The following is a 16,623-nucleotide window of genomic DNA, read 5'->3' as shown; positions in this document are numbered from 1 at the left end:
GTGGATTAATAGAAGGGAGGAAGGAAGCAAGGGGGAGAGAGAGAGAGAGAGAGAGTGAGATGGGGAAAAAAAGAAAAGAAAAAAAGAAAGGGAGGGAGGAAGAGTTTCGATTTGGGAATGTGATAAATGGTTTCTTCAGTCGCTTCTTTCACAGAAGACCCCGAAGCCTGAAAATGTAGGGAACTTTCTTTCTATTACCAGGTTTTCTCCTAGTAGTTAGTTTCCTCACAACTTTGAAAATGTTCTCTCCAAAACCTTCTAGGCATCAATTCCAGTTGGGCTGCAGCACAAACACATAGTGACCCCTCCCTCCCTCCCTTCCTTCCTTCCCTCCCTCCCTCTCTCTCCCTTTTCTTTGCTTCTTCCTCCCTTCCCTTCCCTACCTCCCTTTTCTTCTTCCTTCCTTCCTTCCTTCCTTCCTTCCTTCCTTCCTTCCTTCCTTCCTTCTTTCCTCCCTCCCTCCCTCCCTCTCTTCCTTCCTTCCCTCCCTCCATTGTCTTTCTTTCCCTCCCTCCATTGTCTTTCCTTCCTTCCTTCCTTCCTTCCTTCCTTCCTTCCTTCCTTCCTTCCTTCCTTCCTTCCTTCCTTCCTTCCTTCCTTCCTTTCCTTCCTTCCTTCCACCATCCATTTTCCTCCCCTCCATCTCTCCCTTCCTCTATCTAGGTGGCTTGTTGAACTTGCAATCTTGTTCATGTAATAATTTAATACATCCTACAATTATTTCTTCCTCCTCTTCCGCTCCTCCCCTCCCCTCCTCCCACTTCCCCCTCCCCCTCCTCCTCCTCCTCCTCCTCCCCCCAGTAGAAGATCACAGAGAATCCTTGTTTTTCAGCGGTGGTGTTGGCAAATAGAATAGAATATAGAATAGAATAGAATACTTTATTGGTCAAGTGTGATTGGACACATGAGGAATTTGTCTTGGTGTAAATACTCTCAGTATACATAAAGAAAAGGTACCTTCGTTAAGAATCAAGAATCATCAGGTACAACACTTAATGAGAGTCAGAGGGTACAAATAAGCAATCAAATCATACTAGGAAACAGTCCATATAAAGTAAGGATACAATGACAAAGTTACAGTCATACAGTCACAAGCAGGAGGGGATGGGCGGTAAGGAGTGATGAGAAGATTAATAGTAATAGTCGTGCAGAGTTTGTAAATAGTTGGACAGTGTTGAGGGAATTCTTTGTTCAGCAGAGTGATGGCATTCGGGGAAAAACCGTCCTTGTGTCTAGTTGTTCTGGTGTCTAGGGCTCTATAGCATCGTTTTGAGGGTAGGAGTTGAACCAGTTTATGTCCAGGATGTGAGGGGTCTGTAGATATTTTCACAGCCCTCTTTTTGACTCGTGCAGGATGCAGGTCCTCCATGGAAGGCAGGTTGGTAGCCATTGTTTTTTTCTGCAGTCCTTATTATCCTCTGAAGTCTGTGTCTCTCCTGTTGGGATGCAGAACCAAACCAGACCGTGATAGACAGATATAGAGGTGCAGATATAGAGGGTACAGTCACTGTGAGGGGAGATGGGCTGCTCTTGTGCTGGGCTGGGTCTCCTTGTGGTGCAAGGTCTCATGCCTTGGGTTGGGCATCGGTTCTTTGTGTTTGTGTTTTGTGTTTTATCGACCGGGGTGTCTGTGACAGGTGGGAAAGTTTTGGGTGGAATGGCAGCTGTGATAAAAGGACAGGTGGAAAACATCAAATACCCCTAATGAAGAACTAATAATACATCAAGTAACAGAAAGTGCTGAGATCAATATGCTAACAATGAAACGGAAAAAAAAAGACGACTCTTGAATTCTTTACAATTTGGAACAATTGGCATAAATGGCTAACAAACAGAACCCAGAAGTGAGACCAAAAGGTTAATTGAAACAACCCTCGAGAAAGCAAAATAAAATTTTGCAAACTCTATAAAGATATAAGAATAGTAATTATAGCTAAAGGTATTATTTCATCGTAGATAAACGCAATATAATGCAATATGATATTTAAATTGAAATCTTATATAGGTGCCAAGAACGTTATCGATACCATGATGTTTTACAATGTAAAAAAAAGAAAATTAATAAAAATTAATTATAAAAAGAGAAAAAGAAAAAGAAGGGTGCCTCCTGCTATGGAACCTCTGTGCCATGTCACATTGTACTGTGAGAACTGACTTGAATTAAGCTCTCTCTCTCTCTCTCTCTCTCTCTCTCTCTCTCTCTCTCCCTTTTTAGTGGTTCAGGTCACTGTGGTTAAAGGGAACATTTTGCAGAAAATGGTGGAGAAGGCCATGAAAAATGGGGACAATAGCAAGATGATCAAAGGCATCAAAGGGTAAGTCTGGCGTTTTGGCCCCACCAGGCTTGGACAGATCTTGGGGTGCAAACCCCCAAATTTCCAGCCAGCAGTCGAAGACCCAACAGATGGGAAGAGGAGGGCGAGACCTTAGTTCCTAGTCAGAACGCCAGTCTATGAATCTGTAGAGAGTCTCAGCTATCCAGGTGCTTTTTACAAGAGGCAGTTGGACTTTCTTGTTTCTTCTTCGAAGACGTTTTCCTTCTCATCCCAAGAGGCTTCTTCAGCTCTGAGTGGACGGTGGGGAAGTTGCAGACGGCTGGTCACTTGCATCCGTTCAGAGGGATGTTGAGGCCGCTTGGAGGGTTCTCTGTGTCCTCAGGGCCACCGGAGGGGTGCAAGTGGTTCCTGTAGTCTGCAATTTTCCCCTCTGGAAATCCATTCCTACACCCACACCTTCCAAAGGGGGTTCACCCCCAATTCCCAAATGGGAAGGTAAGCGTCACTTCTCATCCAAGAAGCTCCAGTTCAGCTGTAAACTGAAGAAGCTTCTTGGGTGTGACAAGAGAAATGTCTTCAAGGAAAAACAAAGGAAGTCCAGTTACCTCTTTGGCCACAACCTTGACCTGGACGAGGGAGAAACTCCACAGACAAGAATGGAAAGGCTTACTTTTGGATTTAATCTTGTCTGGACAGCCATTTGTCCAGAATGCTCCATCCCTGGAGGTTTTTAAGAAAAGACCGGACAGCCGTTTGTCTGGAATGGTTTAAGATCTCTTGCTTGAGCAGGGGGTTGGACTAGAAGACCTCCAAGGTCCCTTCCGAGTCGGATATTCCATAGATGACAGTCCACCCGCAAAGAAATCTGGTTGGTGGCCACCTCAAAGGACATCAAGAGATGCTATCATTCTCCTAAATTAAGCAAACTATAGTTATCTCGTTAAAATATGAATTAACAAAACTATAAATGATTTTTTTTTAGTGATGATATTAGGTTATACAATTATTGATTGATAATATGAGCTATTATGTAATATAATTATACTAGTGACTAGGAAATGGATGCACACAAAAAAAGTGGTAAACCAACCGATGCACTGTATGTAAATTCATGAAGAAGGGTGATATTTTTATGTTTTTTGTGCTATGTTTATGTTTATTTTGTTATGTATGCTTATGTTTATCTTGTTATTAAAATATATATATATATATATATATATATATATATATATATATATATATATATATATATATATATATAAAGAGATGCTATCATTCTCCTGAGCATCTTTCGATTCGAAAGATAGCGATGGGAGCATGATTGGAATTCAGCTTCTAGAAGCCAAAGATAGGTCTCTCTTTCGGCCCCCGAGAAGTCCTCCTGTGCAACTCATTTATCAACGTTTAAGACGGTTCTCCAAGGCCTTCATCCAGTGCTCCCCGTCTGCAAAACATCCTCTCCGCGGCTATTTTTCATGCCCTCTTCTTACTCTCACAGGTTGTCAATTAAAGATCTAAATATACCCGATACTACCATGAACTTAAAGCCACAGGACGGTATAAACACGAGCATGACTGTAAACATCACAGTTTCTGGGAAAAGGTGAGTGAGTGAGAACGTGTGTGTGTGTGTGAGAGAGAGAGAGAGACCACTTTGGGTCTTGGTCCTGGATTTAGAAGAGCCATTGGGTAGGTCTACTCTAATGAAAAGAAAGACTAGGGGGGATAGGATAGCACCGTTCCGATATTTGAGAGGCTCCTACGAAGACAAAGGGGCGCCAACGAACACGGTGGGACAGCGGCTAAGGCGCTGAGCCGGTCGATCAGAAAGGTCGGCAGTTCGGCGGTTCGAATCCCTAGCGGCGTGTAAGGGAGTGAGCTCTCGTTACTCCTCCCAGCTTCTGCCAACCCAGCAGTTCGAAAGCGCGTAAATATGCAAGTAGAAAAATAGGGACCCCTTCGGTGGGAAAGTCACAGCGTTCCATGCGCCTTTGGCATGTCGTCGTGCTGGCCACGTGACCACGGAGACGTCTCCGGACAGCGCTGGCTCTTCTTCGGCTTTGTAATGGAGATGAGCGGAGCCTCCTAGAGCTTGGAAAATGACTAGCAGGGATGTGTAAGGAAAAGAACCTTTACTTTTACTTACAAAGGGGTTCAGGCTATTTTCCAAAGCACCAAAAGGCAAGAGGAGAAGCAACCTAGATCCGAGAAGAAATTTAGTGACAGTGAGAAGAATGAACGAGTGGAACAGAAGTTGCCAGCAGAAGTTGCAGGTGCTCCGTCTCTGGAGGTTTTTAAAGAAAAGACTGGACAGCCCCTTGTCTGGAATGGTCTAGGGTCTCCTGATTGAGCAGGGGGTTGGACTAGAAGACCTCCAAGGTCCCTTCTAGCTGTATTCTGATTGATTTTGTAGCATTTATTAGGAGTTGGAACATGGATGGTGGGAGGAAGAAAGGGAGGGAGAAAGGAAGGAAGAAAGGGAGGAAGGAAGATGGGTGGTGGAAGGAAGGGAGGAAGGGAGGGAGAAAGGAAGGAAGGAAGGAAGGAAGGAAGGAAGGAAGGAAGGAAGGAAGGAAGATGGATGGTGGAAGGAAGGAGGGAGGGAGAAAGGAAGGAAGAAAGGGAGGAAGGAAGATGGATGGTGGAAGGAAGGAGGGAGGGAGGGAGAAAGGAAGGAAGGAAGGGAGGGAGGAAGGAAGATGGATGGTGAAGGAAGGGAGGGAGAGAGAAAGGAAGGAAGGAAGGAAGGAAGATGGATGGTGGAAGGAAGGGAGGAGGGAGAAAGGAAGGAAGGAAGAAAGGAAGGAAGATGGATGGTGGAAGGAAGGGAGGGAGGGAGAAAGGAAGGAAGGAAGAAAGGAAGGAAGATGGATGGTGGAAGTAAGGAAGGGAGATGGATGCTGGAAGGAAGGGAGGGAGGGAGGGAGGGAGGGAGGGAGAAAGGAAGGAAGGAAGGAAGGAAGGAAGGAAGATGGATGGTGGAAGGAAGGGAGGGAGGGAGGGAGAAAGGAAGGAAGGAAGGAAGGAAGGAAGGAAGGAAGGAAGGAAGGAAGGAAGAAAGATGGATGGTGGAAGGAAGGAAGGGAGGGAGGGAGGGAGAAAGGAAGGAAGGAAGAAAGGAAGGGAGATGGATGGTGGAAGGAAGCAAGGGATGGAGGGAAGAAGGGAGGGAGGAAAGAAGGAAGGAAGATGGATGGTGGAAGGAAGGAAGGAAGGAGGGAAGGGAGGGGGAAGAAAGGAAGGAAGATGGATGGTGGAAAGAAGGGAGGAAGGGAGGGAGGAAAGAAGGAAGGAAGAAAGGAAGGAAGATGGATGGTGGAAGTAAGGAAGGGAGATGGATGGTGGAAAGAAGGGAGGAAGGGAGGGAGGAAAGAAGGAAGGAAGAAAGGAAGGAAGATGGATGGTGGAAAGAAGGGAGGAAGGAAGGAGATGGATGGTGGAAAGAAGGGAGGAAGGGAAGGAGATGGATGGTGGAAAGGAGGGAGGGAGGAAGAATGGAAGGAAGGAAGATGGATGGTGGGAGGAAGGAAGGAAGGAAGGAAAGAAAATGGGTGGTAGAAGGAAGGAAGAAAGGGAGGGAGGGAGAAAGGAAGGAAGAAAGGAAGGAAGGAAAGGAAGGCAGTCCCAACATAATCCTTTTTCTCTCCCCCCCGCCCCACAAAGCTTCATTGGTGGACAGATGACGATCACTGTGGTTACTGCAGTCATTATGGATGGCAAGATTTCAAAATCTCCCGATAACAAAGTGACTTTGAAGGTGGTTCAGTGTAAAGTGGCGGTGAAATCCTGTAAAACCAACCTTCCCAGCAGGTGAGAACTCACAAGATGGGTCATATTTGAACACGGGGCCCCACCTAACAAAATTAAGTTCTGTGGTGAAAAAAAATACGGGTCAGGTTCTACATTTAGTCCAGAAAAAACAAAAAACAAAAAAAACAAAGGCACAGGTACAGCATAGATGGGACCTGGCTCAATAGGAGAAACTATGACGGGGAATCTCAGAGTCCTAGTGGACAATCCCTTAAATAGGAGCCGGCCATGTGCAGCCGCAGCTGCCAAAAAAGCCAACGCAGTCCCAGGCGGCATCAACAAAGGAATAGCATCAAGATCACACAAAGTATGAGTACCGCTTTATACAACTTTAGTAAGACCACCCCTGGAGTACTGCATCCAGTTTTGGTCACCACAAGATTTAAAATATATATATATATTTTAAGATTCTAGAAAGAGTGAAGAGAAGAGCAACGAAGAGGATTAGGGGCCTGGAGGCTAAAACATATAAACAACGGTGGCTGGGGTTGGTTGTGTCTAGTTCAGAGGTCTCCCAAACTTGGCAACTTTAAGACTTGTGACTTCAACTCCCAGAATTGGAGTTGAAGTCCCACCAGTCTTAAAGTTGCCAAGTTTGGGGACCCCTGGTCTAGTCTGATGAAAAGAAGGATTAGGGGATGACATGATGGCAGCTTTCCAGGGTCTGAGGAGCTGCCATAAGGAAGAGGGGAATTCAACCAATTCTCCGAGGTACCCAAGGCAGGACAAGAAGCCACAGGTGCAAACTCATCAAGGTAGAACTAAGGAGAGATTTCTTGACGGTGAGAAAATCAGTCAGTGGAATAGCTTGCTGCCAGAAGTTGTGGCTGCTCCATCATTGGAGGGTTTTAATAAGAGATTGGACAACCACTTGTCTGAAATTGTATAGCGTTTCCTACTTGAGCAAAGGTTGGACTAGAACAGGGGTCGCCAACAGGGGGGGGGGCTTGCCCCACATGCCCCACACACCTGGCCTATTCACTGGGCTGCTTCTTTCTGCTTCTTTCTTCTTCTGCTTTTGGCTGCACGCAAGGAAAGCAGCAGAAGTCTTTCTTTCTCTCCCCAAACTCCGCCAGAAATGAGTCTTTGGGACCCTGCAAGGCCTCCTGCTCCACGAGGCTGTGCTGGTGTGACAAGTCTCACAAAGACTCCTTTCTGGCGGAGTTTGGGGGAGAGAAAGAAAGACTTCTGCGGCTTCTGCTGTTTTCCTTGCATGAAGCCCAAAGTCTCTCTCTCTCTCTCTTTGTCTTCCCCTGAGAACGGAGCTGGAGACGGTATCCCGCAATCCCAAAAAAGAACGATCGATTGGTAGGAAAACGGAGTGAGGGATTTTCTTGCAGACTTTTTGGGGGGATTTTCCCAGGGTCTCTGGTCCGAGGGATTTAAAATGATAGGTTTGGTGGTCCCTGAGGTCCAAAAGGTTGGTGACCCCTGGACTAGAAGACCTCAAGGGTCCCTTCGAACTCTGTCCTTGTGTTACAGTTGTACTATACCTGTGAATCCTAAGCAATAGCTGGGAAGTGAGACTGGAAGAAGGTTCCGTCGGAGTAGTGATTTAAGAGCTGATGCAAGGATGAGAATGAGTCAGCAAGGTTTTGGGCTGTTATCCCTTTAAGAGCCTGTATAATAAGAAGAGGCCGTGTGAGGCAACCTAGAACTAAGGAGAAATTCCCTGACAGGGAAGACAATTAACCAGTGGAACAGTTTCCTTCCAGAAGTTGTGGCTGCTCCATCACTGGAGGTTTCTAAGAAGAGACTGGGCAACCTGAAGTGGTGTCGGGTTACCTGCCTAAGCAGGGGGTTGGACTAGAAGACCTCCAAGGTCCCTTTGAACTCTGTTATTCTGTATTCCGTATGAACACCACACTTATCACTACAAAAACGAGGACAGGTCTGGAGGCTAAAACATATGAAGAATGGTTGCAAGAAATGGGCATGTCTAGACTAATGGAGAGGAGGATTAGGGGTGACTCGATGAGAGACTTCCAATATCTGAGGGGTTTATTCAGGTGCTATTCTCCAAAGCACCTGAAGGCAGGGATGGAAACTGATCAAGGAGAGAAGCAACCTGGAATTAAAGAGAAACTGTGATGACTCGGGGTGGAATACAAAATAAACACAGTCACAAAAACCCAGTGAAGCCCCTTTTATTCCTTCACTTTGCTTCCAAGCTCCAAATATCCTTGACTGGAGACAAAAAAACTCCCACACGAGCAGTTACAAGAAGGAGATAAAAAACAATACAAACCAGGCAAGATAAGAGCTGCAGGACATCAGCAGATATCGGAACACACACTGGGAAGGACGCCAAACTCAGAGAGGAACCATAAACTAGAGATATTTCCATGCTTTGTTTCCAGCACTGGCCCATACGCATGTCCGTCCCAGTTCTCACAGCTGCAGCCCATGAAGGGGATCAGGGCCCTTTCCTCCCCATAGACCATGCTATTCACACCTCTCCCTTATCCTCTCCTCCCTGCGTGCCCTAGGATGGAGAGGGGATGGGCCTGGGTCCTCCTCTGCCCACCCAGCCGGCCTCTGCCCCTTCCCCAGCCTCCTCCAGTACCTCCGGAGCGCCACACCCACTCCCTGTCAGCGGTTCCTCCTCTCCCTCAGAATCCGATGCTAACAAGGGCATGACACTTGTCCTTTCTAATTTCTTGCCTTTGCTTGTCTTCTCTTTCAGCATGCTGCCAAAGATCGTGAATAAGTTTTTGGATTCGACGCTCGGGAAAGTCATGCCTGGTGTGGTAAGGCTAGGGACTTTAAGATGGTTCAACCATGGATCTGGAAAGAAGGAGTGGGGGCCAGGATCTTTGAGGGACCACTTTGATTCTACCTGTTGTTCTGACCCATCTCCCCAACCACGACAAGCCCTCTGAAGTGAACTCAAAAGATTCCTTTATTAGGAACACCGGCAGACCGGCAAAAAGTTTGTCTTTCACCGCTGGCTAACAAGTCCGTCCGTCTGTCTGGGAGATGAATAGCTGTCTACCACACCTATTCATCTCTGCCCCCTTCCTTTTATCCCCAGAGCAAGGGTGGGGCTTCGCTAGCAGCGGTGGCTCTTCTGTCCCAAGGACCGGCCCATAGATTTCCGCTCCTTTCCTCTCCTCTGCCTTCTGCGCATCTGCACATCAGGCACTGGGCCCAGCTGTTCCTCCTCTTCCTCCTCAGCCTCCTCCAGACCTGGCTCTTCCGTCCCAAGGACCGGCCCATAGATTTCCACTGCTCTCCTCTCCTCAGCCTTCTGCGCATCTGCACATCAGGCACTGGGCCCAGCTGTTCCTCCTCTTCCCCCTCAGCCTCCTCCAGACCTGGCTCTTCCATCCCAAGGACCGGCCCATAGATTTCCACTGCTCTCCTCTCCTCTGCCTTCTGTGCAGCTGCGAGTCAGACACTGGACCCAGCTGTTCCTCCTCTTCCTCATCAGCCACCTCCAGACCTGGGGGCTGTTGACTCTGCATCTGAGGGCTGACGGACAGCCCAGGCTCTCTCTTTCTCTCTCTCTCTCTCTCTCTGCCAGCTTCATTCCCTCTTCCCCCTTGGAGCTCTCAGGTTGACAGGATGCTGACCTGACTCCTATTTCTCCTCTCCTCCTTTGATTTGGCTGCTGTCGGTTGTGGCTGACAGGCCACAACACCTGTCTCATAGGTTGGGCAGGAGGAACACACTTCTGGTCCCATCTAGTAATTTCAGGCGCGCGTACAACTGGACCCTTGCTTGCAGAGTTCGAGGGAACTACGTTGGTGCCGCTTGAGGAAGCCTTCGTAAGGCCCCACCTGGAACCCTGCGTCCACTTTTGGTTACCACATTATAAAAAAAGATGTTGAGATTTTGGGGGGAAAAAAATGCAGAGAAGAGTAACTAGGATGATTAAAGGCTGGAGATCAAAGCATATGAAGAACGGTGGTAGGATTTGGGTTTGGCTAACCCAGAGAAAAGAAGGACAAAGGGGGACAGGTCAGCAGGATCCCAGTATTTGAGGGTCTGTCATAAAGAAGGGGGCAGGGGTCAAGCTATTCTCACTGTTAATTGTCCTCACGGTCAAGAAGTTTCTCCTTCGTCTTAGGTTGCTTCTCTCTCTGTTCAGTTTCCATCCATCGCTTCTTGTTTGCCTTCTGCGTCTTTGGAAAATACATTGTCCCCCTTCTTCTTAGTGGCAGACCCTTAAAAGCCTGTTGCCTATCAACTCTTGAGTAAAGCCTGTGAGCCATTTCCTCCTTTCAGTGGCCCATGAAAGTACATCTATAGCATGTAGATAATAAAGTCAAAAAAAGGTGAACATTTTTACAGAACTGTAGATAAGTTGAGGCTGGGTGTGACAAGGAATGGCAGGGAAGGGAGGGGCCAGGTGAGGCACCCCTTGAGGTGAGTGACATTGAGTTGGTCGTGCCCACACAGTCACATGACCACCAAGCCATGCCCAGCCGGTCATGTGACCACCAAGCCCTGCCCAGCCAGCAAGCCACACCCACAAACTAAGCCACGCCCACAGAACCCATTGTTAAAAAAATGTGAATCCCACCCCTGGGGCCCTTTGCCTTTCAATGCTGGCTTGATGCTAGCTTGCTGGCTGGTGTGGTTGGTGGGCACAGGGGCAGAGAGGTCAGGCCCGAAGACTGTCTGCAAGATGGGGGTTTGCCCTCCCCCATTGTCTCCCCTGTGCACACACACACACACACCCGCCCAAGAAGATCTCGCTCAGGCCTCTGCTGTTCTTGACCAACCATGTCTCCCTTTCTGTCTCCCTTGCCTTCCAGTTGTGCCCAGCAGCCGACATAATTGTGGGCAAGCAGGCAGAAGCATTTGAAGAAATGATGGGTGAGTCTCTTTGTTTTGGTCAGACCTGCCCCAACTTAAATCTGTAAACAGAAACCATCCTTGGTCCGCTTTGTTGAGGAAAAATATACCATGTTTCCCCCCAAAATAAGACCCTGTCTTATATATATATATATTGCCACCCAAAAAGGCACTAGGTCTTATTTTGGGGGGACGTTATTCACTCACTTGCGTGTGTCACCCCCGGCCTCCTTTTCGCTGTCAGAAGCCATCAGGGACGTCTTCTTTTGAAGCCAGCACGACTTTCACGAAGGCCTCTGCAGGCAATAGCAGAACTCTGGATCGATCCAGAGCTTTGTTCTCAGCTCCAGAGGCCTTCAGGAAAGCCTTGCCGGATGCAGAAGAAATGGGCCGTCCAGGCAGGTGTCGGGGTGTGCGAGGCCTGGCTACAACTGTCCAAAGGTAAGTAGTAGGGCAGCTCCACTCCTTCCCCTATCCCCACCCTAGCTTAATTTTTACCCGTGCACTCTGGAGTGGGTGGGGTCTTAATTAGGGCTTTTTTTTGAGGGGGTAGGGCTTATATTGGGTGCATGTGTAAAAATCAAGCTAGGACTTACTTTCGGGGAAGGTCGTATTTTTGGGGAAACAAGGTAGTTTATTAGAGATCAAGCGTATTGCAAGAGTGCAAAGCCGGAACTGAAAATTGTGTGCCAAAATTTCTATTTTCTACTTTTCCTTCCCCAGAAAAAAAAAGAAGGACAAAGGGGGTCACAGGTCAGCAGGATCCCAGTATTTGAGGGTCTGTCATAAAGAAGGGGGCAGGGTCAAGCTATTTCTACTGTTAATTGTCCTCACGGTCAAGAAGTTTCTCCTTCGTCTTAGGTTGCTTCTCTCTCTGTTCGGTTTCCATCCATCGCTTCTTGTTTGCCTTCTGCGTCTTTGGAAAATACATTGTCCCCCTTCTTCTTAGTGGCAGCCCCTTAAAAGCCTGTTGCCTATCAACTCTTGAGTAAAGCCTGTGAGCCATTTCCTCTTTTCAGTGGTCCATGAAAGTACATCTATAGTATGTAGATAATAAAGTCAGAAAAAAAAGGTGAACAACATTTTTACAGAACTGTAGATAAGTTGAAGCTGGGTGTGACAAGGAATGGCAGGGAAGGGAGGGGCCAGGTGAGGCACCCCTTGAGGTGAGTGACATTGAGTTGGTCGTGCCCACACAGTCACATGACCACCAAGCCATGCCCAGCCGGTCATGTGACCACCAAGCCCCGCCCAGCCAGCAAACCACACCCACAAACTAAGCCACGCTCACATAACCCGTTGTTAAAAAAATGTGAATCCCACCCCTGGGGCCCTTTGCCTTTCAATGCTGGCTTGATGCTAGCTTGCTGGCTGGTGTGGTTGGTGGGCACAGGGCAGAGAGGTCAGGCCCGAAGACTGTCTGCAAGATGGGGGTTTGCCCCCCCCATTGTCTCCCCCTGCGCACCCACACACACACCCGCCCAAGAAGATCTCGCTCAGGCCTCTGCTGTTCTTGACCAACCATGTCTCCTTTCTGTCTCCTTGCCTTCCAGTTGTGCCCAGCAGCCGACATAATTGTGGGCAAGCAGGCAGAAGCATTTGAAGAAATGATGGGTGAGTCTCTTTGTTTTGGTCAGACCTGCCCCAACTTAAATCTGTAAACAGAAACCATCCTTGGTCCGCTTTGTTGAGGAAAATATATACCATGTTTCCCCCAAAATAAGACCTTGTCTTATATATATATATTTTGCCACCCAAAAGGCACTAGGTCTTATTTTGGGGGGCGTTATTCACTCACTTAGTGTGTCACCCCGGCCTCCTTTTCGCTGTCAGAAGCCATCAGGGACGTCTTCTTTTGAAGCCAGCACGACTTTCACGAAGGCCTCTGCAGGCAATAGCAGAACTCTGGATCGATCCAGAGCTTTGTTCTCAGCTCCAGAGGCCTTCAGGAAAACCTTGCCTGATGCAGAAGAAATGGGCCGTCCAGGCAGGTGTCGGGTGTGCAAAAAGTGAGGCCTGGCTACAACTGTCCAAAGGTAAGTAGTAGGGCAGCTCCACTCCTTCCCCTATCCCCACCCTAAGCTTAATTTTTACCCGTGCACTCTGGAGTGGGTGGGGTCTTAATTAGGGCTTTTTTGAGGGGGTAGGGCTTATATTGGGTGCATGTGTAAAAATCAAGCTAGGACTTACTTTCGGGGAAGGTTGTATTTTCGGGGAAACAGGGTAGTTTATTAGAGATCAAGTGTATTGCAAGAGTGCAAAGCCGGAACTGAAAATTGTGTGCCAAAATTTCTATTTTCTACTTTTCCTTCCCCAAACTGTCCCTCATTGCCCACCCCAGTATAACCAGTCAGGTCCAGGCAAGAGGTTTTCGTGATGGTCAGCCCGAGCAACCATTTGGTAGGCACCCTGCCCTCCTTCTTCCAGCTGGGTGACCTTGAGGCAGCCTCTCAAGGAGATACCGCACTTACTTTCATTCCCCCAAGCATTTCCTGGGGAAATGAAAGTAAGAGGCTGTAACTCAGGGGGCTGCCCCAAAGAAGAGGAAGTCAAGCTATTCTCCAAAAGCCCCTGAGGGCAGGACAAGAAGCGATGGGTGGGAAACTCACCAAGGAGAGAAGCAACTTTGAACTAAGGAGAGATTTTCTGAGTCAGAACAATTAACCAGTGGAACAACTGGCCTCCAGAGGTTGTAAATGCTCCCACACTGGAAGGTTTTAAAAAGAGGTTGGGTAACTGTCTGGAGAAGTGTAGGGTTTCCTGCCTAAGCAGGGAGTTGGACTAGAAGACCTCCAAGGTCCCTTCCAACTCTGTTATTCCATTCCATTCCATTCCATTCCATATCTTCTCTTCTCTTCTCCTCTTTTCTCCCCTCCCCTCCTCTCTTCTCTTCCCTTCCTTTCTATTTTCTATTCTGTTCTGTCTGTCTGTTCTGTTCCATTCCATATTTCTCTTCTCTTCTCTTCTCTTCTCTTCTCTTCTCTTCTCTTCTCTTCTCTTCTCTTCTCTTCTTTTCTATTCCATTCTCTTCTCTCTTCTGTTTTCTTCTCTCTTCTTTTCTCTTCTCTTCTCTTTCTCTTCTCTTCTCTTCTCTTCTCTTCTCTTCTCTTCTCTTCCTTCCTTCCCTTCCCTTCCCTTCCTTCTATATTTTCTCTTCTCTTCTCTTCCCTTGTATATTCTCTTCTCTTCTCTTCTCTCTTCTGTTTTCTTCTCTCTTCTCTTCTCTTCTCTTCTCTTCTCTCTCTTCTCTCTCTTCTCTTCTCTCTCTTCTTTTTCTTCTCTCTTCTCTTCTCTTCTCTATCTTCTTCTCTTCTCCTTGTATATTCTCTTCTCTTCTCTTCTCTCTTCTGTTTTCTTCTCTCTTCTCTTCTCTTCTCTTCTCTTCTCTTCTCTTCTCTATTTTCTTCTCTTCTCTCTTCTGTTTCTTCTCTCTTCTCTTCTCTTCTCTTCTCTTCTCTCTTCTCTTCTTCCTTCCCTTGTATATTCTCTTCTCTTCTCTCTTCTGTTTTCTTTTCTCTTCTCTTCTTTCTCTTTTCTTCTCTTCTCTTCTCTTCTCCCCTCCTCTCCCCTCCCCTCCCCTCCCCTTCCCTTCCATATTTTCTTTCTGTTCTGTCCTGTCCTGTCCTGTTCCATTCCATTCCACTCTATTCTACTCCCCACCCCCCAGTTCATGACAGTCTGTCACTGCATAGAGCCCAAGCAAGCATATAGTGGCAGTTGACAGCTGAATTTAAGGCAGCTTAGCTGGAGTTGGGCTGTTCTCTTCCACCATGCTAGCTCCCATCATGCCATCACCTCTGACCTCAGGCCAAAAGGTGAGAATGGAACCAACTTGTCCAAGAGAAAGGGAACAGGTGGGTGGAGCTTGGGTGTTGGCGGTGGCGGCTACCGCCAGATGCCTTGACCTTCTGGAGGGCTGCAGCAGACAGTCTGGGGATACCCTAGCACCCCCAAGACCAACGTTTTGAGTTTTTCCTACTTCTTTGGGGAGAAGGCGATCTGAAGACCCTCTTTCCACAGTCAACTGTTCGGTTGACTTTTGCTCTTTGCAATGGGTGGGGGTCCTGGATGGAGTGGGGGAGGGGGGAATGTGCTGAGGTTGTTCCACTGGGGATGTCCTCTAAGGTGAAATAAGAGCGTTGGATCCTGTCAATTTTAGGAAGGTTTGGATAAGACACGAAGAAGAAAAATTCCAAGCCGCTTCTTCCTAAACTTTAGAGATGTTGGCTTAGGGACTTGGTGGCCAGAGAATCCCACTGTTGCACAGAATTCAGTTTATGTCCCAGAAAAGCTCACAGGATTGAAATGGTTGAATTAGAGAATTAGTAAGTGAGAATCCAAATGGTTCTTTTTCCAAAAAACTGAAACAAGAGCCATATCTCAGAATCTTGTACATGGCCTCTTTCTAGTCCAGGGGTCAGCAACCTTAAACACTCAAAGAGCCACAAAGGTTCTAACCGGAAGCCCCCATTCAATTCTGGAGCTGACTGGAAGTCCGGTTCCCCCACCATAGAGTCTCCTCCTAGCACGATGTCCTTTTTCCTCTGCTGAATGGAAGTCCGGTTCCCCCACCATAGAGTCTCCTCCTAGCATGGTGTCCTGTTTCCTCAACTGACCAAAAGTCCAGTTCCCCCCACCATAGAGTCTCCTCCTAGCATGACATCCTTTTTCCTCTGCTGAATGGAAGTCCGGTTCCCCACCATAGTCTCTTCCTAGCATGATGTCCTTTTTCCTCTGCTGAATGGAAGTGTGGTTTCCCCACCATAGAGTCTTCTCCTAGCATGGCGTCCTTTTTCCTCTGCTGAATGGAAGTCCGGTTCCCCACCATAGAGTCTCCTCCTAGCATGATGTCCTGTTTCCTCTGCTGAATGGAAGTCCACTTCCCCACCATAGACTCTCCTCCTAGCGACATCCTTTTTCCTCAACTGACCAAAAGTCCAGTTCCCCCCCACCATAGAGTCTCCTCCTAGCATGACATCCTTTTTCCTCTGCTGAATGGAAGTCCGGTTCCCCCACCATAGAGTCTCCTCCTAGCATGATGTCCTGTTTCCTCTGCTGAATGGAAGTGTGGTTTCCCACCATAGACTCTCCTCCTATGCACGACATCCTTTTTCCTCAGCTGACCAAAAGTCCAGTTCCCCCACCATAGAGTCTCCTCCTAGCATGACATCCTTTTTCCTCTGCTGAATGGAAGTCCGGTTCCCCCACCATAGAGTCTCCTCCTAGCATGATGTCCTGTTTCCTCTGCTGAATGGAAGTGTGGTTTCCCCACCATAGAGTCTCCTCCTAGCATGATGTCCTGTTTCCTCTGCTGAATGGAAGTGTGGTTTCCCCACCATAGAGTCTCCTCCTAGCACGATGTCCTTTTTCCTCTGCTGAATGGAAGTGTAGTTTCCCCACCATAGACTCTCCTCCTAGCACGACGTCCTTTTTGCTCTGCTGACTGGAAGTCCAGTTCCCCCACCATAGAGTCTCCTCCTAGCATGACATCCTTTTTCCTCTGCTGACTGAAAGTCCATTTCCCCCACTATAGAGTCTCCTCCTAGTGCAGCATCCTTTTTCCTTTTACTGACTGTCAACAGGGAGCCTCAGCAGAGGGATGAAAGAGCCACATGCGGCTCCAGAGCTGCAGGTTGCTGACCTCTCTTCTAGTTTCTCCACATTTCTCCACATTTTTTTTTACTACCGTTTCTGTGGGTGTGTCTAGGTGGGCGTGTCTAGGTGGGCATGGACA

The 16,623-nt window shown here is 47.7% G+C and overlaps 1 protein-coding gene and 1 long non-coding RNA gene across 3 annotated transcripts in view; one reads left to right on the top strand and one right to left on the bottom strand.

The window, feature by feature from the left end:
* LOC148125982 (BPI fold-containing family B member 6-like) overlaps window positions 1-16,623 on the top strand; it is a 47,756-nt gene that overhangs the window by 4,438 nt on the left and 26,695 nt on the right. For both annotated transcript variants that reach the window (XM_087931950.1, XM_087931951.1), the window contains exons 3-7: window positions 2,216-2,315; window positions 3,775-3,879; window positions 5,940-6,086; window positions 8,773-8,836; window positions 10,850-10,910. In XM_087931950.1, coding sequence (XP_087788076.1) covers window positions 2,216-2,315; window positions 3,775-3,879; window positions 5,940-6,086; window positions 8,773-8,836; window positions 10,850-10,910 — 477 coding nt within the window. The remainder of the gene's footprint in view (window positions 1-2,215; window positions 2,316-3,774; window positions 3,880-5,939; window positions 6,087-8,772; window positions 8,837-10,849; window positions 10,911-16,623) is intronic.
* LOC148125983 (uncharacterized) overlaps window positions 1-16,623 on the bottom strand; it is a 352,312-nt gene that overhangs the window by 319,174 nt on the left and 16,515 nt on the right. The gene's annotated exons all lie outside the window — the stretch shown is intronic.

The sequence above is a fragment of the Pseudonaja textilis genome, chromosome 3 (genome assembly GCF_049901715.1).
Source record: "Pseudonaja textilis isolate UNSWEBS1 chromosome 3, rPseTex1.2, whole genome shotgun sequence".
Taxonomy (NCBI): Eukaryota; Metazoa; Chordata; class Lepidosauria; order Squamata; family Elapidae; genus Pseudonaja; species Pseudonaja textilis.
Note: the sequence above shows the minus strand (reverse complement) of the source record. Positions and strands in the feature narration are given on the sequence as shown.